Here is a 23,541-nt window from a genome sequence, read left to right on the forward strand (position 1 = left end):
AAAAAATTTGGAAAGATAAGAAATACTTGGAGACTAAAGAACATCCTACTAAAGAATGAATTGGCTAACCAAGAAGTTAAAGAAGAAATTAAAAAGTACATGGAAGCCAATGAAAATAAAAACACCACAGCCCAAAACCTCTGGGACACAGCAAAGGCAGTTATAAGAGGGAGTTATATAGCAATCCAGGCCTTCCTAAAGAAGGAAGAAAGGTCTCAGATACACAACCTAACCCTACACCTTAAAGAGATGGAAAAATAACAGCAAATAAAACCAAAACCAGCAGAAGACAGGAAATAAAAAAGATTAGAGCAGAAATAAATGCTATCAAAATCAAAAAAGCAGTAGAACAAATCAATGAAACCAGAAGCTGGTTCTTTGAAAGAATTAACAAAATTGAAAAGCCACTAGCCAGTTTGATCAAAAAGAAAAAGGAAAGGACCCAAATAAATAAAATCAAGAATGAAAGAGGAGAGATCACAGCCTACACAGCAGAAATAAAAACAATAATAAGAGAATATTATGAGCAATTATACACCAATAAAATGGGCAATCTGGAAGAAATGGACAAATTCCTAGAAACATATAAACTACCAAAACTGAAACAGGAAGAAATAGAAAATTTGAACAGACCCATAACTAGTAAAGAAATTGAATTAGTAATAAAAAATCTCCCCCAAAAAACAGTCCAGAGGCAGATGGCTTTCCAGGGAAGTTCTACCAAACATTTAAGGAAGCGTTAACAAGTCTCTTGACATGTAACCTATTCTCTTGAAGCTGTTCCAAAAAATAGAAATGGAAGGAAAACTTCCAAACTCTTTCTATGAAGCCAGCATTACCTGGATTCCAAAACCAGACAGAGACCCCACTGAAAAGGAGAACTATAGACCAATTTCCCTGATGAACATGGATGCAAAAATCCTCAACAAGATATTAGCCAATCGGATCCAATAATACATTAAAAAAATTATTTACCATGACCAAGTGGATTTACCTGGGATGCAGGGCTGGTTTAATATCCGCAAAACAATCAATGTGATTCATCACATCAATAAAAGAAAGGACAAGAACCATATGATCCTCTCAATAGATGCAGAGAAAGCATTTGACAAAATACAGCATCCTTTCTTGATAAAAACCCTTAAGAAAGTAGGGATATAAAGATCATACCTCAAGATCATAAAAGCCATATATGAACGACCCAATGCCAATATCATCCTCAATGGGGAAACATCCTTAAAGGGGAAACTTTTCCCTCTAAGGTCAGAAACAAGACAGGGATGTCCACTCTCGCCACTGTTATTCAACATAGTATTGGAAGTCTTAGCCTCTGCAATCAGACAACACAAAGAAGTAAAAGGCATCCAAATCAGCCAGGAGGCAGTCAAACTTTCACTCTTCGCAGATGACATGATACTCTATATGGAAAACTCAAAAGATTACACCCAAAAACTGCTAGAACTGATCCATGAATTCAGCAAAGTGGCAGGGTATAAAATCAATGTACAGAAATCGGTTGCATTCCTATACACCAACAATGAAGCGACAGAAAGAGAAATCAAGGAATCGATCCCATTTGCAATTGCAACAAAACCCATAAAATACCTAGGAATAAATTTAACCAAAGAGTTGAAAAATCTATACGCTGAAAAGTATAGAAAGCTTATGAAATAAATTGAAGAAGACACAAAAAATGGAAAAAGATTCCATATTCCCTGATAGGAAGAACAAATATTGTTAAAATGTCAATACTACCCAAAGCAATCTACATATTCGATGCAATACCTATCAAAATAACACCAGTATTCTTCACAGAGCTAGAACAAGCAATCCTAAGATTTGTATGGTACCAGAAAAGACCCCGAATAGCCAAAGCAATCTTGAAAAAGAAACCGAACCAGAAAGCATCACAATCCCGGACTTCAAGCTATACTACAAAGCTTTAATCATCAAGACAATATGGTACTGGCACAAGAATAGACACTCAGATCAATGGAACAGAATAGAGAACCCAGAAATGGACCCACAAACCTAAGGTTAACTAATCTTTCACAAAGCAGGAGAGAATATTCAATGGAATAAAGACAGTCTCTTCAGCAAATGGTGCTGGGGAAATTGGACACCAACATGCAGAAAAATGAACCTGGACCACTTTCTTACACCATACACAAAAATAAACTCAAGATGGATGAAAGACCTAAATGTAAGACAGGAAGCCATCAAAATCATCGAGGAGAAAGCAGGCAAAACCTCTTTGACCTCGGCCGCACAACTTCTTACTCAACATGTCTCTGGAGGCAAGGGAAACCAAAGCAAAAATGAACTATTGGGACCTCATCAAAATAAAAAAGCTTCTGCACAGCGAAGGAAACAATCAGCAAAATGAAAAGGCAAGTGACAGAATGGGAGAAGATAGTTGTAAACGACATATCAGATAAAGGGTTAGTATCCAAAATCTATAAAGAACTTATCAAACTCAACGCCCAAAAAACAAATAATCCAGTGAAGAAATGGGCAAAAGACATGAATAGACACTTCTCCAAAGAAGACATCCAGATGGCCAACCAACACATGAAAAAATGCTCAATATCACTTATCATCTGGGAAACACAAATCAAAACCACAAAGACATACCACCTCACACCTGTCAGAATGGCTCACATTAACAACTCAGACAACAACAGATGTTGGCGAGGATGCGGAGAAAGAGGATCTCTTTTGCATTGCTGGTGGGAATGCAAGCTGGTGCAGCCACTCTGGAAAACAGTATGGAGGTTCCTCAAAAAACAAAAAATAGAACTACCCTACGACCCAGCAACTGCACCACAAGGCATTTATCCAAGGGATACAGGTGTGCTGTTTCGAAGGGGCACATGCACCCCAATGTTTATAGCAGTACTATCAACAATAGCCAAAGTATGGAAAGAGTCCAAATGTCCATCGATGGGTGACTGGATAAAGAAGATGTGGTAGGTATATACAATGGAGTATTACTCAGCAATCAAAAATAATGAAATCTTGCCATTTGCAACTATGTGGATGGAACTGGAGGGTATTATGCTAAGTGAAATTAGTCAGTCAGAGAAAGACAAATATCATATGACTTCACTCATATAAGGACTTTAAGACACAAAACAGATGAACATAAGGGAAGAGAAGCAAAAATAATATAAAAACAAGGAGGGGGACAAAACATAAGAGACTCTTAAATATGGAGAACAAACAGAGGGTTACTGGAGGGGGTGTGGGAGGGGGGATGGGCTAAATGGTAAAGGGGCACTAAGGAATCTATTCCTGAAATCATTGTTGCACTATAGGCTAACTAACTTGGATGTAAATTAAAAAAAATAAATAAATAAATTTAAAAAATGCTTTCTCATTTTTCAGGAACAGTAAATCACCCTGTGTCCTAGGATATGTCAAAAGTAATTAACAAAAATTTTTAATGTGTATTTATTTTTGAGAGGGAGAGAGACACATTGCAAGCAGGGGAGGGGCAGAGAGAGAGGGAGACACAGAATCCGAAGCAGGCTCCAGGCTCTGAGCTGCCAGCATAGAGCCCAACATGGGGCTCAAAGTCCTGAACTGCAAGATCATGACCTGAGCCGAAGTCGGCTGCTTAACTTACTGAGCCACCCAGGTGCCCCTGTCAAAGGTAATTAAACTGAGCACCTATTATCTGTGCTAGGTACTTCATAGTTACATCATGCTATTTAACTTTCTGGATTTGGAGACGGAAGCTTGGAAAGGGAAGGAAGCCACACAGCTAGTGAATGGTGAGGTTGGGGTTCTACACTACTCAGCACTACTAACATTTTGGGCCAGATGATTCTTCGTTGTGGGGACTGTGCTGTGTGTGACAGGGCATTGAACAGCATCCCTGGCATATTCCCACTAGATGCCAGTCGCATGCCCATGGTTATGACAACAAACATGTCTTCAGATTTTGTCAAATGTTCCTCCGGAAACAAAGTCACCCCAGGTTGAGAAATGCTCATCCGTGAGTTACACAAGCACTTTCACTGGGGCTGATTCAGAGGAGGCCTTTGGGCCAAGGTCAATGCTGGTAGATCTGTAGTAGGTGAAGAATTGCTTGAAGTCTGAGACTCTCATGGAAATAATTTCTTTCAGTAATTCATCTTCTTTACCTACTGAAGTGCCTTTACTAATTACTGAGGATAAGTAATTACCACATGCCCTTTTTAAATCTGCATTAGAAGGTTGGTTGGAGTTATAATGGCCTCTGGAAGTCTCTGGAATGAGAATTCATAAAAATTGTGGGCTCTCAGGAAGATGTAGAAAATTTGAACAGATTATCAGCAAAGAAATTGAATCAGTAATCAAAAAACTCCCAACAAACAAAAGCCCAGGACCAAGTGAATTCTACCAAACATTTAAAGAAGAGTTCATACCTATTCTTCCAAACTCTTCCAAAAAACAGAAGCGGAAGGAAAACTTCCAAATTCATTCTATAAGGCCAGCATTACCCTGATACCAAAACCAGATAAAGACACCACACAAAAAAGAGAACTAACTATGCGCTATTATCCCTGATGAACATGGATACAAAAATTCTCAATAAAATGCTAGCAAACTGAATCCAATAATACATTCACTGGGGTGCCTGAGTGGCTTAGCTGATTAAGCGTCCAACTTCAGCTCAGGTTATGATCTTGCGGTTTGTGAGTTCAAGCCCTACATCGGGCTCTGTGCTGACAGCTCAGAGTCTGGAGCCTGCTTCGGCTTCTGTGTCTCCCTCTCTCTCTGACCTTCCCCCTCTCATGCTCTGTCTCTATCTCTCAAAAATAAATAAACATTAAAAAACAGAAAAGAATCACTCACCAAAATCAAGTGGGATTTATTCCTGGGCTGCAAGGGTAGTTTAATATTCACCAAGCAATCAATATGATACACGACATTAATAAAAGAAAGGATAAGAATCATGTGATCATTTCAATAGACACAGAAAAAACATTTGAGAAAGCACATCCATTCATGATAAAAATACCTAACAAAGTAGGTTTAGAGGAAATGTACATCAACATAATAAAAGCCTTATATGAAAAACTCCCAGCTAATGTCATTCTCAATGGGGAAAAACTGAGAGCGTTTCCCCTAAGGTCAGGAACAAGACAAGGATGTCCACTCTCACCACTTTTATTTAACACAGTACTGGAAGTCCTAGCCACAGCAAATCAGACAACAAAAAGAAATAAAAGGCATCCCAGTTGGTAAAAGTGAAACTTGTTACTATACATAGATGACATGATACCATATATAGAAAACTCCAAACACTCCACCAAAAAACTGATAAACAAACTCAGTAAAGTCGCAGGATACAAAATCACTGTACAGAAATCTGTTGTATTTTTTTAAAAAATTTTTAATGTTTATTTTTGACAGAGAGAGAGAGAGACAGCATGAGCGGGGGAGGGGCAGAGAGAGAGGGAGACACAGAATCCAAAGCAGGCTCCAGGCTCTGAGCTGTCAGCACAGAGCCCGACGCGGGGCTTGAAACCACAGACCGTGAGATTATGACCTGAGCTGAAGTTGGACGCTCAACCAACTGAGCCACCCAGGCGCCCCAAGAAATCTGTTGTATTTCTATACACCAAAAATGAAGCAGCAGACACAAAAATTAAGAAAACAATCCCATTTACAAGTACACCAAAAGTAATAAGGTACCTAGGAATAAATCTAACCAAAGATATGAAAGACCCATACTCTGAAAACTATCAAAAACTGATTAAAGAAATTGAAGATGATGCAAAGAAATGGAAAGATACTCCATGCTGATGGATTGGAAGAACAAATATTGTTACAATGTCCATACTACCCGAAGCAATCTACACATTTAAAGCAATCCCTATCAAAACACCAATAGCAGTTTTCACAGAACTAGAAAGAACAAACAGCCCTAAAATTTGTACGGAACCACAAAAGACCCTGAAGGGCCAAAGCAATCTTGAAAAAGAAAAGCAAAACTGGAGGCATCATAATTCTGGACTTCAAGCTATATTACAAAGCTGTAGTCATCAAAACAGTATGGTAGCAGCCACTCTGGAAAACAGGATGGAATTTCCTCAAAAAGTTAAAAATAGACCTACCCTACAATCCAGCAATTGCACTACTAGGTATTTAGGCAGAGGCTACAAAAATACACCTGTGAAGGGATATGTCCACCCGAATGTTTATAGCAGCATTATCAACAATAGTCAAAGGGTGGAGAGAACCCAAATGTCCATCATGTCCATTGATGAATGGATAAAGAAGATGCAGTAGATACATACAATGGAATGTTTTTCGCCATAAAAAAAGGAATAAAACCTTGCCATTTGCAACAACATGGATGGACCTAGAGAGTATAATGCTAAGGGAAAAAATACCATATGATTTCACTCATATGTGGAATTTAAGGAACAAAACAGATGAGCAAAGGGGGAGAAACACACAGAGAAATAAAACACGATAACAGAGTCTTACCTAGAGAGAACAAACTGATGGTTACCAGAAGGGAGTGAAGTGGAGGTTACCAGAAATGGAGGGGATGGGGGGAATAGGTGATGGGGACCAAGGAGGGCACTTGTCGTGATGAGCACCGGGTGAATAAAATAAACCTTTGAAAAAACATTGTGGGCTCTGCTTCCTTATTATTTATTCCCTGATAATTCAGCTTAGCCTGATTCAAGTTTCTTTCGTTATGCTCTCAACCTCCAAATGCAAAAAACAACAACAAAAACCACCACGACTCCAACAACAACAACAACAACAACAACAACAACAACAACAAAAAATAGAGGAAAACATTTTCCCAACAGAGGCAGGAAAATTGGCTTTCCAATCAAATAAACTAAAGTTGAATTCAATTCAGGCCCTCACTCTCAGGGTAGATAACTGAAGCAAGTCACTTAACTATAGTCTCAGTTTTTCCTATAATGTCTAATTTAGGAAGGAAGGAAATACAGATTTAATAATGCCATTATCTTACAATATCTAGCTTATGGTGTTCTACTTATTAAACTAGACGGGATGCATACAAACAGGCTTAATAGTGACTATAGCTACTGTTTATTGAGCATTACCACATGCCGGACATTGACATGGGTCTCCATGCAGCGTTTGTAATACTCAAAGCCTTGTTGCAAAGCAGGTAATGCATTTTTGAGATGAGGAAAATCTCCATTTTGCAGATGGAGATTAAGCAATTCACCCAAGGTCAGAAAGCCTGCAGTGTGCATTAAAGTCCCCTACATGTGAGAGATGGCCATCCTCAATGATATTCCTGCAATTCGTAGAAAACTTTTTGAACAGGACCCATCTGGTTTTACCAGCCACCTTGGGTTAATCCTTGTATGACAAGTGAGTCTGATAATTTATAAATATCTGGAAAGGGGTGAACTTAATTTGGATAGACATTATTTTTTTTAAGTGTCAAAAAAAAAAAAAAAAAAGAAAACAGTACAGAATCACCCAACAATAGCAAATTATACATTCTTCTCAAGTACATGTGGAAACTTCTCTGGAGGAGACCGTGTGCGAGGCCAGTATACTGGAAAGCACCTTCTCTGACCACTATAGAGGGAAATTAGAAATTAGTAACAGAAGGGGATTTGGAGATTTCACAAATTAAATAACACATGCTTATATAACCAATTAGCCAGAGAAGAAATCACAAGAGAAACTAGAACACAGTTTGAGATGAATGGAAGAGAAAATGTAACATGCCAAAATTTATGGTTGTAGCCAACACACAGCTCCAGGGAAACCTATAGCTGTAAACAATAAATATTAATAAAGGAAAATATTTCAAATCAATAACCTAACTTTGTACATGAAGACACTGGAAAAAGAAGAGTGAGATATCCAAAGTGAGCAGGAGGAAGGAGATAATTAGGATTAGAGTCAAAATTAAGGATATAAAGAATAGAAAAATTGAGAACATCAATGGAGCCAAGCCTTGGTTCTTTGAAAGGACTACCAAAATTATCAAACCTTTAGACTGATTGGGGGAAGGGGTTGAGGGGGCATTAAGAGAGAAAGAAGGAGAGGGGCACCTGGGTGGCTCAGTGGGTTATGCATCTGACCCTTGATTTCGGCTCAGTCATGATCTTGCGGTTGGTGAGTTCGAGTCCTGCATCCGGCTCTGTGCTGACAGCTCAGAGCCTGCTCGGGATCCTCTCTCTCTCTCTCTCTGCCCCTTCCCTGCTCACGTGTGCTCACTCTTTCTCTCAAAATAAATAAATAAAAACTTAAAAAAAAGAAATTAAAGACGATATGGACAAATGGAAACATACCCTGTATTTGTGGATTGAATACTTAATATCGTTAAGATGGCAGTTCTCCAAATTGACATACAGAATCAGTGTTACTCCTATCAAAATTCCACTTCTTCCCCCAGGCCTCTGAAATTGATAAACTAATCCTAGAATCCGCATGGATGCCAGGGACCCAAAATAGCTAAAACAATCTTGCAAAGAACACAGCTGGAGGACTCGCACTTCCCAATTTTAAAACGTACTATAAAGCTACAATAATCAGAACAGAATGGCACTGGCATGAGGACAGACATATAGAATTGGGAGTCCAGAAATAGAGTCTTACCTCTAGGGTCAATTGATTTTCAACAGTTGTCAGCCAAGACAATTAAATGGCGGAAAGAATAGTCTTTTCAACACACCGACGCTGGGAAAACTGGATGTCCATATGCAAAAGAATGACATTGGACCCCTACCTCAGACTGTTATACAAAAATTAAAATGGACCGCAGACCTTAATTTAAGGGCAAAAATGATAAAACTCTTAAAAAAAAAACCAAGGTGTCACATAAACCTAGTTGTAGTGGAAAGGGGTTTAGTTTACATTTATGGCTCCTTGAGAGATTTCAGGAGCTCTTGAGGATAAGAGACCAAATATTACAACAAAAGATGGTCCCAATCCTCTTATTACTCAGGAAATGCCAAAGGTTTTTATGAGCTGTGTGAGCCAGGAACCATGGAACGAAGGCCAGATATTTGAGAAGAAATATCTTTTGGTCATCTGAATATGTATATTTCTTTTTTTTAAGTTTATTCATTTATTTTGAGAGTGTGCATGCATGTGCATGTGCGTGTGAACAAGCGGGAGAGGGGCAGAGACAGAGAGAGAGAGGGAGAGAATCCCAAGCACTGACAGTGCTGAGCCCGACATGGGGCTTGAACTCACGAACTGCGAGATCATGACCTGAGCCGAAGTAGGACGCTTAACTCACTGAGCCACCCAGGTGCTCCCCAAATGTATATATACTTCTGATAAATCGCAATATCCCAAGCCCTTCACATAGGCGTCATAGTTATTTTAAATGTCCTGAGGATTCCAAAATCTGTGTCATATCTGAGTTTGGTGCTTTACCAAACCTTTACCCAGCAAGACAGAGCCTGATGCGGGGCTTGAACTCATAAACTGTGAGATTGCTACCTGAGATAAAGTCTGCCGCCCAACCTACGGACCCACCCAGGTGCCCCAGGGTGTATTTTTAAATGGTAACTTTCCCCTCTCTTCTGCTAAAGACAGGAGGGGACTTTCCATGGCTCTTGGCCACACTCCTCAGCCTTCACCGATTGGTCAAAATTACAACAAAAGTACCCCTACCAAACTGTGGCCCCAGCAGCTTTGCTCTAGGTTAGCCGATCTTGGCTGTATTTGCCAGTCTGTCCAGATTTGGAGGGTGGCAGTTTGCGTCACTTCTCTGCTGGGTTCAAGAAAAGTGGTTGCTTTCTGGTTTGTTCCTGTTGTGAAGGTGGGAGTGACGGACCTCCCCAAACCCCTTCCGAGAGGAAGCTGAAAGTGAAGTTGCTTTTCCTTTGGTTTGTCCTTTAAAACAAAAACAAAAACACACACAAAAAAAGCCCTCAAGGCATGAGGGCTGAGAGGGCAACAGGGCTAGAGATCTCCATTTGGCCTTTTGGGAAAGAGTGTGCGGGGAGGCAGACCCTCCATGAAGGAAGGGCTCAGTCTGGCTTCATCATCCCTTTTTTAATTTTTTTAAAAACTTATTTTGAGAGAGAGAGGGAGAAGGGATAGAGAGAGAGAATCCCAAGCGGGCTTTGCACTGTCAGCACAGCCGTGCTCAAACTTATGAAATGGGGGATCATAACCTGAGCTGAAATCAAGAGTCCGATGCTCAACCAACTGAGCCCCCCAGGCACCCCAGGATTCATCCTCTCTTATTCAGCCTAAGTGCTCCCTCCAGACTCCATCCTCCAACCCCCTGCACCAGCACCCAAGGATCTTTCTGTAACAGAGACCTAACCATAACTGTCTCCTTGCTCAGACCCTCCCCTGCTTGGAAACTCCTGCACCTGCGGAATAATGTACGCGGTGCTCAGCGTGGCCTTCACAGATCCTCATGGGTCACCTTAAGCTTTCCTCTGCCACCCACCTCTTCTGACTCCTATACTGTATTGGGGTACCAGGGACACCCCAAATTGCTTCCAAGCCCCTCAGTGTGACACACTGCCCCGGTGTCTCTGCCTCGCACTTGCTGATCCCTCTGGAACCCTTCCCATCATGACTGCAATGACTTCACCAGCAAGACCCCGCCTCCTTGGGGAGGCCTTCCCAAAGCCCCAAGTATATTCCTCAGACACAGTGCCATGCTGTGGATCATGCTGATGCTCCAAGGGACCACTCCAGCAGCCAAATCTCCATCTTACTCCAGGCAGAGGATGCGTGGGGCAGACACTCTGTCTCTCCCCCAAGGCTCTGCTTTTGTCCCAGGGCGGGGAGGGGTACCAGATCTCATTGGTCAGCCCTCCCCATCAGCCCTCCCCAGCTGGGAAGAGGAGGAGGGAAGGTCTGGAAGGGAAGGAGCCTCTGTGCATTGGCAACTGCTGTACAGGCCAGGGATGAAGGAATCTGGCTCTGAAGCCACGGTCGTGGGGTTCAGATCCCAAGCTCCATCAAGTATCACCTCTCTGACCCTGGCAAGCTACTTATCTCTCTATGCTTCATCATTGTCCTCCACAAAACAGGTTAATAAATAGGACCTAGCTTAGCTAGAGGGAGGCCCCATGAGATAATGCAACATAAAGAATCCTGTACGTGGTGAATGCTCGACTAGTGCCTGCTTGTTATAGTTGCTATTACAGCCACCAAGTTGGACAAGTGCCGTGGCAGGTATTGCTACATCCAGGGCTGATCTCATCCACGCCCTGGCCAGCAACACGGGGATGTTAGTCCCCCTCCATGGAGCCACGGAGGCACCAAGATGCTCTGGCATTTGCAGAGCTGTCTGCTTCTTCCCCCTTTGCCAGGCACCGCTCAGTCCTCTCCTACTTTCCTGGAGAGACCCCCCGGGGGGACACCTGGGCTGGGGAGGGAGGGAGGCTGTGGATTCAGGCTGCAACAGGCCCGGGCTGGGTGCTTACAGGCTCCTTGAAGGAGGTGGTGGCAGTGACCACAGGGGGTGGGGGACCACACGGTTGGAGTTGTGCCCCAGTCCAGGCTCAGGCAGTGGATCCTGCTTTTCTTCTGTTCATTCTATGCCCTCCATGCAGATGGCGAGGAGGGTCTCCTCATCCTTTTAGGTCTTGCTACAAGCCAGGGAGAGAAGTGTGCAGAGCTGGGGGCTTTGACGTCACATCCATTCACACCAACACCAAAGAGGCTGCTGTTCTGCCTCCACGCTATGTTAAGTCCAAGATGATGCAGCCGGGGTTGTCCAGAGACTGGCACACAGGGAGCGGTTCGTTCCCCTCTCTTGGGCCTCAAGGTTGAGAAAGCCCCTCCCAGCACCCCTGCACTGTAATTAGTCCATCTGCTCCTCACTGTACTGAGGGAAGCTGAATTGCTGGGCGAGGTCAGTTGAGGATATGGAACCTCTGTTGTACATCTGAACAGATACACTACTCCATTATGCTGTGCTCAGGTGGTGCAGTGCGCATCACACACAATGGCACCCAGCAGCACTGAGATCACCCTCTGAGGGGTAGTCATTTTGGAGCACAGCTGTTGAATCCATCCTCCTGAACTTTAGGACTTCAATCCCTTCCTCTAGCATTTAGGGTGTCCTATTTATTGTTAACCAAACCACCCTTAACCAGTCCCCAGATTCCTTTGACCACTGGCCCAAATCTTTGGCAGTCAAATGCCTTGAAGGAATGATCTGCCTTGCAGAGCCCCTCACCTCCCACTCTCGTTGGCCCCCGGCTTCCCTCCAGATAATTCCTCCAAGGTCACTCCCCAGTTCCATGGTCTCCCTCGGCTCCCCTCCTTCACCTCTCCCGGACATCGTGTGATCAGTGGTAATCTGCCCGCATGCGGGGAACACTGCAGGATGCTCCTGCCTTTCATCTTCTCCCTCTCGCCTCAGAAACGTGGTCCTCCCACCCTCAAGCTATGACCAAGTCCTTGCCACCACATTTTGCCTACCCCGAGTCCAGTCCTGTGGGTCTAGTTCTGTCTCAGTGTGGTAGAATGAAGCCACCCCCACCCCAGAGTCAGAGCCCACCACGGCCTGAGGGGGGCAGACTGCCCAGAAGGGCAGCGAAGCCTGGAGGGCTGTGGGAGGTGGCAGGAACCTTGGCCTTCGGCGTCTCTCCCACCTGAGCCTCCCCTGACCTTGGCGTCCCCAGCCCTGCCCTACCCCCCTACCAGCTTATAACTAAGAGAGGTGCCATCTTTTTCCCCCGTCCCCTTCCGCTCAGCCCCAGGTGACAAACTGGTGGTCCATGACACATTTGTTCGGCCCGCCACACTTTTCTGAAGTTTCAATTAGCTGCTATCATTTAAAAACGAACCGATTTCACTCAGGAATCCAGAATTCAAGTTTCTTTTTGAGAACTCAGAAGATCTGGCCCACCCCAGGCCGGCATTCCTGCATGGCGATAGCCAGAGAGAGCTGGTCTCAGCTGTTCCCTTTCTGTGGGGCTTGCACAGAAACCTGCAGTTTTAACCCTCTGCATTGTCCTGGCCACCCATGTCAGCGGCCTGGCTTCAGAACTGCATCTTGGCATGAAGCCGTCCGTCCAGGGGAAGGAAAAGCCCTTAGGTGTGGGTGCGCGAAGACGGGGAGAGCAGGGCGAGCAGGAAGGCGGGGCGGACAGTCCCAGGTGAGAGCCACGTCCCAGTCTCTCTCCATCACTGTTTATTGCTAGCAGCGTCCCAGGCACCCTGTGTGTGTCCTGTCCTGGCTCAAGCCCACCTCTGGGGGCTGGGCTGCTGCAAATGTGCGGCTTGCGATCCGCTGCTTCAGGCCACCCCACATCCTAGGGGAGGTGGGCCCCGGGGCCTGAGGCTTTATCCAGAGCCTGAGTAAGCAGTGTGGCCTGTGGGCACAGGCTTCCTTACTGTTCAGCTGGCTCAGCCAAATGTGCACCAGGGGGTGGCAGCCTTGTCACAGTCCAACATGATGTTGAGAACAGTGCAGGGGGCCCCGCCCACAGACAAGGCTGTGCGGGAATCCACACGGTACTTCACGGTGTTCAGGCCTCCCTCCCGGTCCACCTTGAACTGCTCCTGGGGAGGACACGGAGAGAGAGCATGCACTCAGGGCTTTGAGGCCCCCGGCTGTCCGCAGCTGCACCCCACCAGTAAGCAAGAGGGCTGAGATCGTTCAGGTGGGCTAATATGGCTCCTAAAGAAGAGGCTGTTTGGGGGATGGTGGTTCCCGTGTCACAGGTCCGCCTGGGACGCTGGCACCGATAGCTGAGGCCCTCCCCTGCTCCCTGCCTGCATGGACGCCGAGGTCTCAGCTTACCCACGTGGCCAGGTGCCCATAGCGGCCACCGGCACAGGGCACAGTGCCCAAGCAGAATGCCCAGAGACTGGCCTGGGCCACGCAGGGGAGGGCAGGGCCATCTGGGCCGGAGGAGAGATTGGTGAAATGCTTGGCCCTGTTGCTTCCCCACATCACCACCTAACCATCCCCAGTCAGGGGACCAGCCAGCACCTGTTTTTGAGCTGCGATGCGCTTCTGGTCCCTCTTCCGCCAGGCTGGGTCATGCAGGTGGCGAAATGTCTTGTACCCAGTTGTGATTCCCGAGGGGCGGAAAAGCTAAGAAGGCCAAAGAAGTTGGGTCAGGCCGCCCTCCTGGAGCCCCGGTCCTCACCGCTAGTCCTCTGGGGTCCCACCGCCTGCCACGGGCCACGGGCAGGGGCCTGTACTGCCATTCTGCAGTAGAGGTGTGCCTATCGGGGGCCAGGCTGAGATCGGAACTGGGGGTGTCATCCCTAAGCCCCAGGAATGTCATCTGAGGGCAGGGAAGGGAACCCTGGGGCAGCCCCGATGCTGAAGAGGTGGGGAGCCCTGGGGGGAGTATTACCTGCAGCCCGGCCCCTTTGATGCGACGGTAGAACTCGTCATCTTCGCGGCCCCAGCCCCAGAAGCGGTTGGACATCCCGTTGCACTGACACAGAGACAGGGAGAGTCACTTGCCCCATCCTCCCAGGGTGCTCCCTGGTCTCTGACCACCCAGGAGTAGGCCAAAGCCCCCTTTCTCCTCCTCCTCCCCTGGAGGTTCTAATGTGCACCCAGAGGCTTATAGTTCCCGCAACCTCTGAGCTACTGGGGGACAGCCATCACATGCCAGGCCCCTTGCCTGTTCTCATGGGGCCTTGAGTCTGTGTGACACGATTGGTTTCTCAAAAATGTCTGACTGGGGGCCCCTGGGGGCTCAGTCAGTTGAGTGTCACTTCTGGTTTCAGCGCAGGTCATGATCTCATAGTTTTTGAGTTTGAGCCCCGTGTCGGGCTCCGTGCTGATGGCACAGAGTCTGCTTGGGATTCTTTCTCTTTCTCTCTCTCTCTGCCCCTCCTCTTCTCTCTCTCTCTCTCTCTCTCTCTCTCAGAATAAATAGATTAAAAAAAAAAAAAGGCTGACTGGTGGAAGGCACCTCTTCAGGGCAACTGGCAATGGGCAGAAGTGCCAATCCTGCTTGATTTCTGCCTGCCCGATACCCCCTTTTCTCCTGGGAGGCTCTGCCCTGGTCTCTTCCTGTGGGGACAGGGGCAGCTGGGCCCTGCGACAGACACCTATTAGCCACCCAACTCAGGGCTTCATTTCTGTAAAGCTGGCTTCAGCTGCAGCCTGAAGAAAAGGGCAAAAGACCAGTGTCTAAGCCACTCGGTCCTTCCCACTCTCTCTCCTCACCCTCACCTACTCCCCAACCTCCCTCCACCTTCACTCCCTCACCGCCCCCCCCCTCCACCTCCAGCCACAACAATGGACTCAGGGGTAGCCCCCTCTCCCCCACCCCTACTCAAGTCAGGCCAATCAGGAGCCAGGGTGGTGCAGTTCTGGGACTCCTGTCCTGGCTGCTGGGGAAGAGACCTCACCGTCCACTGAACCCGGGCCTGGGTGCACGCAGCGTGCAGCCAGGACGGCCACCGTGCACCTCATAGGCCTGAGAACAAATCCACTCCAGAGAAAGCCGAGGTGAGAGACGTCCTTGGTGACGCTAAGAGGCCTGGCAAGCCACCCCTGAAGCCAGCCCAGACTGTTCCATTGAGAACCAACGAACCCCGAGTCTCCCGAAGCCAGCTCACAGGGGGTTCCCGCTACTGCGGCTGAATCCTCGCTGACTGGCTCGGTCCCGCTCCCGGACTCCCTTGACCGGCCAGGGCAGGACCCTCTCATCCGCCGGGCCCGGGACCGTCCCTCCTACTGCCCATGCCCGCCCCAGGCGGCCCCCCCGCCTCACCAGCTGGTAGTGCTGCTTGGAGAGCAGCAGGATGCCGCCCACGTAGGTCTTGTAGTGGTAGAGCGGGTGCAGCTCCGGGGAGGCCACGTGGAAGGGTCCGGCCTCGGGGAAGCCATAGTCCAGTTCCTCGTTGAGGGGGAGCAGGTCCACGTCGTGCATGGCGATGTAGTCCGTGCTGTTGCTGCTCTCCAGGAAGCCCACGTTGATGAGGGCCGCCCGGTTGAACCTGCACGGGTGGGGGGCGGTGAGGTCGCTCTCCCCAAACTGCGTGACAGCCTGTCCTCCGTGGCGCCCGCCCCCCCTGCGCCTGTGCTGCCTTCCCACCCGACGCCGACTTCCCTGTGGGGCTGCCCGGCTGCCCGCCTGCCGTCTGCTCATCACACAGACGTCCACCGACTGCCAGCTATGTGCCAGACACCGTCCGGCCCACTGGGGCTACGGCCGAGAGAAATCAAAGCCCTGCCTTCGAGGAGCTGAGGTTCTGATAAGAGGAAACAGAAATCAATAAGTGTATATGTAACCAGCCAGCCAACGGCAAGGGCTACGGAGGAGAGAAGCGCGCACGCGGTTAGGAGGGGAGAGCATGCTGGGGGGTAGGGCAGGTGTTCTTGCAGACAGGGCCAGCAGGAAGGCCAGGGTAATGGTGTGACCTGTGAAGGCCTGAGGGAATGAGCCAGAAGCGGGTAGAGGGAGTGGGTCTCCAAGGAGAGGGGAAGGCAATTGCCAAGGCCCGAGGCAGGAGCGGACACCTGTGTGACCAAGCAGGGTGACCAGGGGGGCTTCAGGGATGAGGCCAGTGGGGGACTGGCCCCTGACAGGCTTGGGGTGTGACCCCGGGTACCACGCAGGAGCCCCTGCAGGGCTGAGAGCAGAGCCAGGATGTGCTGTGACTTCCAGTTTAACAGGATCACTCTAGCTGGGGTGTTGAGAAGAGAAGGGAGGCTCAGGGTTGGAAGGCTACGATCATCTGGGTGGGAGACGATGGTGATTTAGCTCAGGGAGGTGGTGAGAAGTGGGCAGAGTTGAGACACATTCCGAGGGACGGGGTGTGCTGAGGGAAAGCGAGGAGGTGACAATGACTCGAAGGCTTTTTGGCCTGAGCAACCGGAAGCGAGGAGCTGCCATCTCCTGAAATAGGGAAGAGGGCGGGTGGGAAAGCAGACATTCAGCCTTGATCATGTGAAGCTTGGGATGCTCGGGACCACCAGACGGAGGGTTATGTGGTGCCCAGACGCAGGGGGCTGGAGGTCAGGAGAGTGGTCTAGGCCGGGAATACACAGACTTGGGGGCCACCAGGGCACAGAAGGGGTTTAGTGCCACGAGGCCGGATGACATTCCCAGGGAGTGACTGCAGCCGGAAAAGAAGATGCCCAAGGACTGAGCCCTAAGAGCGCCAGTCGAGAGGTCAGAGAGGTGAGGTAGAACGGGCAAAGGACTTAGCAGAGGTGAGGAAGGAGGAGAACCGGAGTGCTGTCTCAGAAGTCAAACGGAGGTGTTTCCAAGAGGAAGAAGTAACCCACTTGGCCAATGTTACCTGGTGGTGGAAGACTGAGAACAGTGCTTGGATTAAGGAGGTGGGCTCACTGGTGACATCAGTGAGAGTTGCTTCAGCGAGGGGGGTAAACATCTGAGTGGAACAGGTTCCAGAGAGAGTGAGAGGGGAGACAGGAAAGTTCTGCTCTGAAGGGGCTCAGAGGAATGAGGTGACAGGGGTGGGCAAGGGGTCACGGGGGCTTTTCCTTCTCTTTTTAGACAGGAGCTATTTCAGTATGTTTGCTGATGCAAATGCCCCAGAAGGGAGGAGAAACCAATCCAGGAGGGAGAGAAAGGAGTGGATGGCTGAAGCAATGTCCTTGAGTAGGAGAGCGAGAAGGGGACCCAGCGCCAGACCAGAAGAGCTGGCCCTGGAGGGGCTGGGGCAGTGCATCCCCAGCATGGTGGGAGCCTAGTCCGTGAGCACAGAGGCTGGAGGGTTCACTTTCTTCCTGTTGGCTCGACTTCTCAAACAGGGAGCAAAGTCATCAGCCACGGCTGATGAGGAGAGGGACAGGAGAAAGGGTGCCGGGCTGCCTCAGAGGAGGAGAGGCAGCAGGCCAGAGGGCCCTCTTGGGCCAGGGCTCATCGCCTGGGGGGGGACAGCCAGCTGCCCCAGGATAGGCATGGAGCAGCCAGCAGCAGGTGGGTCAGGGAGGTGAGAAGTGCGAGATGACAGATGTTAATGATGGACCGTGGACTCCAAGGTGGGTGAGGAGAAAGTGAGGACGAGGAGGGTGGGCTGTGAAGACTGGGCGGTACTGTGGCCTAAAGGGCCTGGCGGGGTCCAAGAGCCTTCGGGTCTGCCTCCCAGAGGAGCGAGGTGGAGGGAAAGGAGGTGGAGGTGGAGCGTGAGATGTGCGCACTGGCTCATGGAGGGGAGCGGCGCGTGGTAAAGGGCAAGGACCCCAGGGTAACAGTAGACTGTGAACAGCTTCGAAGCTGTGGCCTTGACCCTGCCTTTCCCGAATCCCCACAGCCAATCCACTGGAAAGCTCGGTCTGTGCTTCCTCCCCCTCACATCACTCCACCCCTGCTCCCCTACAGCCAAGAGGCCCTCCCGTCCAACAGCCCAGCAGGCCTCCCAGCCCTGCCCCATTCTCCTGTTCTGGTAAAAGGTATTCCTCCTACGACAGCCATGGCGATCCTTTCAAAATGGGTATCACACCAGGACTCTCCTTAGCCCCAATCCTCCCCTCAAATTCCCGTCACACCAGCGAGAGGGGTTTACTGTTCCCACCCTCCCGCCACTGCGCTGGGTGGTCTTTCCCAGGCCAGAGGCACCCCTGGCACTGGACCCCAGTGGGAGAGGGAGCAGCCGAGGGGCCTGGGCAAGGGGAGGCCTTGGAGAGGGGGGGCCGAGTTGGGAGGCCGTCCCTACCTGAAGTGATCCACCTGGTTGAGCACATAGATGTGGTGCGGGACCTTCTTCCTGCTTAGGAAGCGGTGCATGTGGGGCACAAAGACCAGCAGCTCCTCGAAGCGTTCACGGAAGGGCACCAGCACTGCCAGGCGGTGGGGACCCCAGGACGCGTCTTCTTCCCAGTGCTCGGGAGGTGGCTCCGGGGGGCAGGAGTGGGGTGGGCCTGGGGTCTCCTGCCCTTGTCCCCGGGCTGCCCGGGCTACATCACCAGAGCAGCTGAGCTGCAGCCAGAGCAGGGAGAGGAAGCCCAGTAAGAGACAGGCAACGAAGAGGTGGAAGACGGAGCATTTCCGGGGAAGGCTGCTGGGGAGCAACCTGGACCTGGGACAAGAGCAGGGGTGGGGTCAGAAGGGAGAGTGGAGCCAGAGCCCTTTGGCAGACCCCTTCTCTGGCTTCCCCACTGGTAAGGTGCACATGACTGGTCTGCCCCACGCGCCTGGCAGTTAGTGCAGAAGCAACGTCAACGCTTTTGTTCATGCTGCTACCACACATCGGAATCCTGCTTACTGCTCTAGGCCCAGGAGGTGTCACTGCACCTCCAGGAAGCCCTCCAACTCCGGGTCAGAGCTGCCCCAGTTCCTTCACGCCCTCTTACTTTCTGTAAGTGAGTCTGGGTCAGACCAAGAGCTGCTGGAGGGCAGGGGCAAGACTCCTGGTCTCTGGTACCTGCCGTTCTCCAGTACGGTGGCTGAAGGGTCTGAGCCTGAGCCGAGGGCAGGAGCCCTGCCTTAGAGATCCCACCCACCACCTTCCAGTCCTCCTCCTCTGTAAGTTTACCCCCAGTATAAACCCTCACTTCAGTCCTGCTTCTCACACCAGAAAGGTCCTCAAGGCAGGGGCCTGGCATCAGTTCCAGGGAAAAGACCAGTGTTTACCCTGGGGAGATCCAACCTACCCCCAAAACAATGCAAGACCCAAACTGACAGTCGCTGTTCACTGAATGAGACTCCAATCTTCAGTCCAAGAGGCAGCTCATGTGACAAGGGAGGAGAGATGGGACAGGGAGAGAAAGATCAGGGCTAGGTATGGAAATCAGGCTCCGTTTAGAAGCTGGAAGTGCATCTGAATCGCTTGGACACCGAGGTCGTGCTGGGAGAGATCGCTGTCTGGGTTAGAGAGGTGGAATTTACCAGATTTCTCTGCTGAGGACAGAGAAGGAGCTGAGGAACCTAAGACAAGGGAAGCTCTCTCTAGTCTACCCCCCTGAAACAACCTGCAAATCACTTTGCTTTATAGCCTTTGGGAGTCACCAGTTAGCTACAAGGTAGTATACATTTTGCCTGCACTCGCCCCCCACCACTCACCCAGTGCCACACACTGGGTAACCCAGACCTTCACCACTCACCATGTTCCTTCATGCTCCAGCCCTGACACAGCCTGCCACTTCAGTCTGAGATGCCCTCTGATGATCCTTCAGAGCCAAACTCCCATGTCATAACCAGCAACGTCCCTCTACCTCAACTCCAACGTCAGGGCCAGCACTGCCCACCCTTAACGTGCACACAAACGGACATGCATGCTCTCTCCATGGTATCTGGTCCTTCCTTCTTCGAAGCATTCAGAGTTCTGTAATCCCTTGTGTCCCTGCTGGTCGTCCCCCTAGATAAGCCATTCCTGTCTGCGGCCCCAGAACAGTTTAGACAGCAAAGGGCTTGCTTGGTGAGTTACAGGAAGGGTTCAAGCAGTCAGGGCATGCTTTAAGTCACACGCCAGAGCCAGACCAACTCCTGACTTTCTCTAACACACAACTGCCAACCTGGAAGCCAGCAACCCTGAAGCTGGGTCTCACACACAGCAGAGGGGTGGCCAGCTAAGACTTACCCCCCATTGTCCTGTGGTGGGGGTTTCCGCTGGGGAAGAGCGGAGCCCAATTCTGCCAGTGGCCTGGGAAGGCTGGAACCTCTACAGATTCTCCCTCGCCCCCTGGGTTCTTTCTGGGGCTGGGGTGGAGACCGGGGACATGGACATGAGGAAATCTCCCACCTTTGGGAAAAGAAGCAGTGACCATCATCCAGGGGTATGGCATGGATTGGGCATTCCGTGCATTGTCACACGCTATTGCTTCAGCCCAGCTTCCCTTTGCAGGATCACATTCTCATAGGCAATCTTATCCTGGGCTTTAAGGGCCCAAATGGCTGAGCAACTGAATTCAGAGCCAAATGTCAATTCCTCAGGACAGCGGACACCGAGAACTCCTGGTGCCGCCTGGTGGCAAACTCCAGAACTGCAGTCCCAGCTGCTCCCAGGCCCAGGGCACCCTGCTCCGAGGGGCCGACTAAGTGAGGTTTATCTCCATCAACCTGTGCCCAGGGCTAGAAAAGGCAGAGTCAAATCCAGCTGGGCTGGCTCCAGAGCTAGCACTCTTAACTGCTACGCTAGCCTGAATCTGTTGCCTGGACCTTTGTACCCCTGTGTCAAAAGCAGGAACTGACAGCAGTAACTTTTTCTGGGAACACAGGTATGTACCAAAGGTTTACGGAAAGGGATGTGGAAATGGAAATTCTCCTCTATTACCTTTTGTTTCTGCCCTTACACAAATCTTAGTGATATAGATTTGAATATCAGCTGTTCTGGTTACAGCACCTCGCAACTGCAAAGGTAGATACCTCCTGCCTGCCAGGCACAGTGTCAAGAGTGTTACATACGTGGCTTCTTTTAATCCTTATACAGCCCTGTAGAGTAGATATTATGATCCCTGTTTCAGAGATGGAAAAGCTGAGGTCAGAAAGATTAAGTGATCTGTTCCTGGTCACATGGCTGTTAAAGAGGATTCCTGCCCAGGGCTGACTCCACACTGTCCAGGCTTTCTTTCTATTACATTCCTGTCTTCCTGCTTCAACACCAAGTCTGCAAAATCCCCCAAACACAAGCCTTTTGCCCACTATGTTCCCGAATCTTTTGGCACCTGGCAAACTTAAGAGACATACGGGGGAAGAGGTGATATTCACTGGGCGGAGACCCACTATCTGGGTGTGTGTGCCGGGTGAGAAGAGTTTTGGGGGCACATCTCACAAATGAAGTGTGGGTGTTCTCCCAAATCTAGAAAGCCGAATAACTCCCCTACCCCAATACTGTTTAGGAAAACATCATCAGCTAAGGTCTGGATCAAGTTCACACCTAACACATGCAGGAGGTCCCACTCAAGTACAACTGCACCGGAAATGAACCAGCATTACGTGTGAGGAGTGCCTAGTTCGTGCCAGTCAGTGGCCTACCAGGCTAGCATAAAGATTCTTTCTGGTGTGTTCTTCTGGGCGGTCAGCAAAGGATGGGGAAGCCTGAAGGAGGATGGGGTCTGAGGTTACACGGATGTGATGGGGGGAAGTAGAGACCAGAGAAAAGGAATAAAGACCCTTAGAGGCCGGGTGCAGGCAGAAAGACAGAGATCCACTGAGAGAGGTCAACGCAGTCAGAGACCCGCACGAAGACAGATGCCAGCGGAGAAACACAGACACAAAGAGACCCGCACCGAGGGACAGACTCGCAAAGAGAGGGACAGAAACTCACAAAGGGAAGTCATCGGAGAAATACAGACCCGCGAAGTGGCGGAGACTGGTAGAGACAGAGACCTACACGGAGAGACAGAGACCCGGTATACAGAGCGAGCCAGTGGCCCACTGGGAGAACCACAGACCCTCAGAAAGCCCCGCAGCCGGGGACGCGACGTCCTCGGGCTCCTAGATTCCGCGGGGCGGCCCGGAAAGGATCGGCACCCGGGAGGACGGGGCCCGGGCCGGCCGCCGCCGCTCACCTGCCGTCCTCCCAGGGCAGCTGCGCCGCTTTCCTCCGGGAGGGGAACATCGTGGGGGGAGGTGGCGGCGCATGGGACTCGAGCTCCCAGCCGGGCCGGCCCGGCCTCCCGGGCCTACGCGGCGCCTCCGCCTCCCGCCCCGCCCCGGCCAGTCCGCCCCGCCCCTCGGTCCGCCGGGTCCGCCGCTCCAGCCGCGCCGTGTGCTCCCGGGAGCCGCAGCTTCAAACGTTCCGCGTTCGAGGACCGCTTGAGTGCTCCTGTCGCCGGTCCGCTAACTGCCCACTGGGGAACTGCTTGTTCTCCCGGGAAACCGAGACCTCAGAGGGGGCTCACGTCACTGGGCCGGTACTGTACTTAGACTCCAGATTTCCAGCGCTCTGGCATGATCTGTATCTCCGTCCTGCCGCCCCTTCCTCCTCCCTTCTCGGTCCCAGGTGGTGCATGCTTCCTCCCGTAGCAAGATCGGAGGGTGGCAAGGCCAAGCTCTGGACTCCGACTTGGGTTCAGCCCAGACCCCACGTAGTGGTTAGGAGCCAAGCACTGCAGACAGACTGGATTCGAAACCTGATTCTGCCAGTTCGGCTGTGTTTGGGGGGCAAGCACAATCTCTTGGCATCTTTCCTCACTGGCATGTATAAATAGTTCCTGAGCTACACGTTGCTGTGAGGGTTAATGGAGAACGTAACATGCAAGGATACTTGGCACAGTGCTGGGCACATAGGCAACGCTATGTAAACGATGGCCCTTACACAGAAGAGGGGTACTTGGGTGGGGTTGTTTGAAGGGGGAGGAAGATTGGGTTCTTAGATCCGTCCTGGCACAGTGTGAACCTAGCTGGCTGGGCCAGCCTCCCACCTGGGAGAAGACGGCAGCAGAGTCCTTAGGCTTGATCTCCGCTCTTCGGAAAATGTGAAGTTCCCTCATAAATAGCTAACATCTATTGAGTTCTTACTATGTGCCCGTCATTGTTCGAAGTTGCTTACTGCTGTTCTCTCATTCAGTCCTTATGGGTAGTGTACTTACTATGCCCACTTTAAAAATGAGGAAATGAAGACACAGGCAATTCAGGGTGTAAACCAAGATACTTTGCACAATCTACGGCCTCAACCACTGTTTTTCCAAAAGGACTTTACTGTGAGAAATTAATCATCCCCAGC

At 50.0% G+C, this 23,541-nt stretch overlaps 1 protein-coding gene across 3 annotated transcripts; it reads right to left on the reverse strand.

Annotated features, from left to right (window-relative positions):
• Positions 1–12,792: 12,792 nt before the first annotated feature.
• Positions 12,793–22,535, reverse strand: B4GALT7 (beta-1,4-galactosyltransferase 7). 3 transcript variants are annotated; one of them, XM_042933203.1, is made up of 7 exons: positions 22,385–22,535; positions 20,455–20,616; positions 18,592–18,954; positions 15,678–15,903; positions 14,301–14,384; positions 13,928–14,032; positions 12,793–13,494 (listed from the first exon to the last, which is right to left on the reverse strand). In XM_042933203.1, the coding sequence occupies exons 1-7, from the start codon at positions 22,432–22,434 to the stop codon at positions 13,339–13,341; spliced, it is 1,146 nt and encodes a 381-aa protein (XP_042789137.1). In that variant the 5' UTR covers positions 22,435–22,535; the 3' UTR covers positions 12,793–13,338. The 3 variants fall into 3 exon arrangements, with proteins under 3 accessions (XP_042789137.1, XP_042789147.1, XP_042789155.1); XM_042933213.1 differs by lacking the exon at positions 20,455–20,616 and adding an exon at positions 21,849–21,911; XM_042933221.1 differs by lacking the exon at positions 20,455–20,616.
• Between the last annotated feature and the right edge of the window lie 1,006 nt (positions 22,536–23,541).

This window comes from Panthera leo, chromosome A1 (genome assembly GCF_018350215.1).
Source record: "Panthera leo isolate Ple1 chromosome A1, P.leo_Ple1_pat1.1, whole genome shotgun sequence".
In the NCBI taxonomy this organism is placed as follows: domain Eukaryota; kingdom Metazoa; phylum Chordata; class Mammalia; order Carnivora; family Felidae; genus Panthera; species Panthera leo.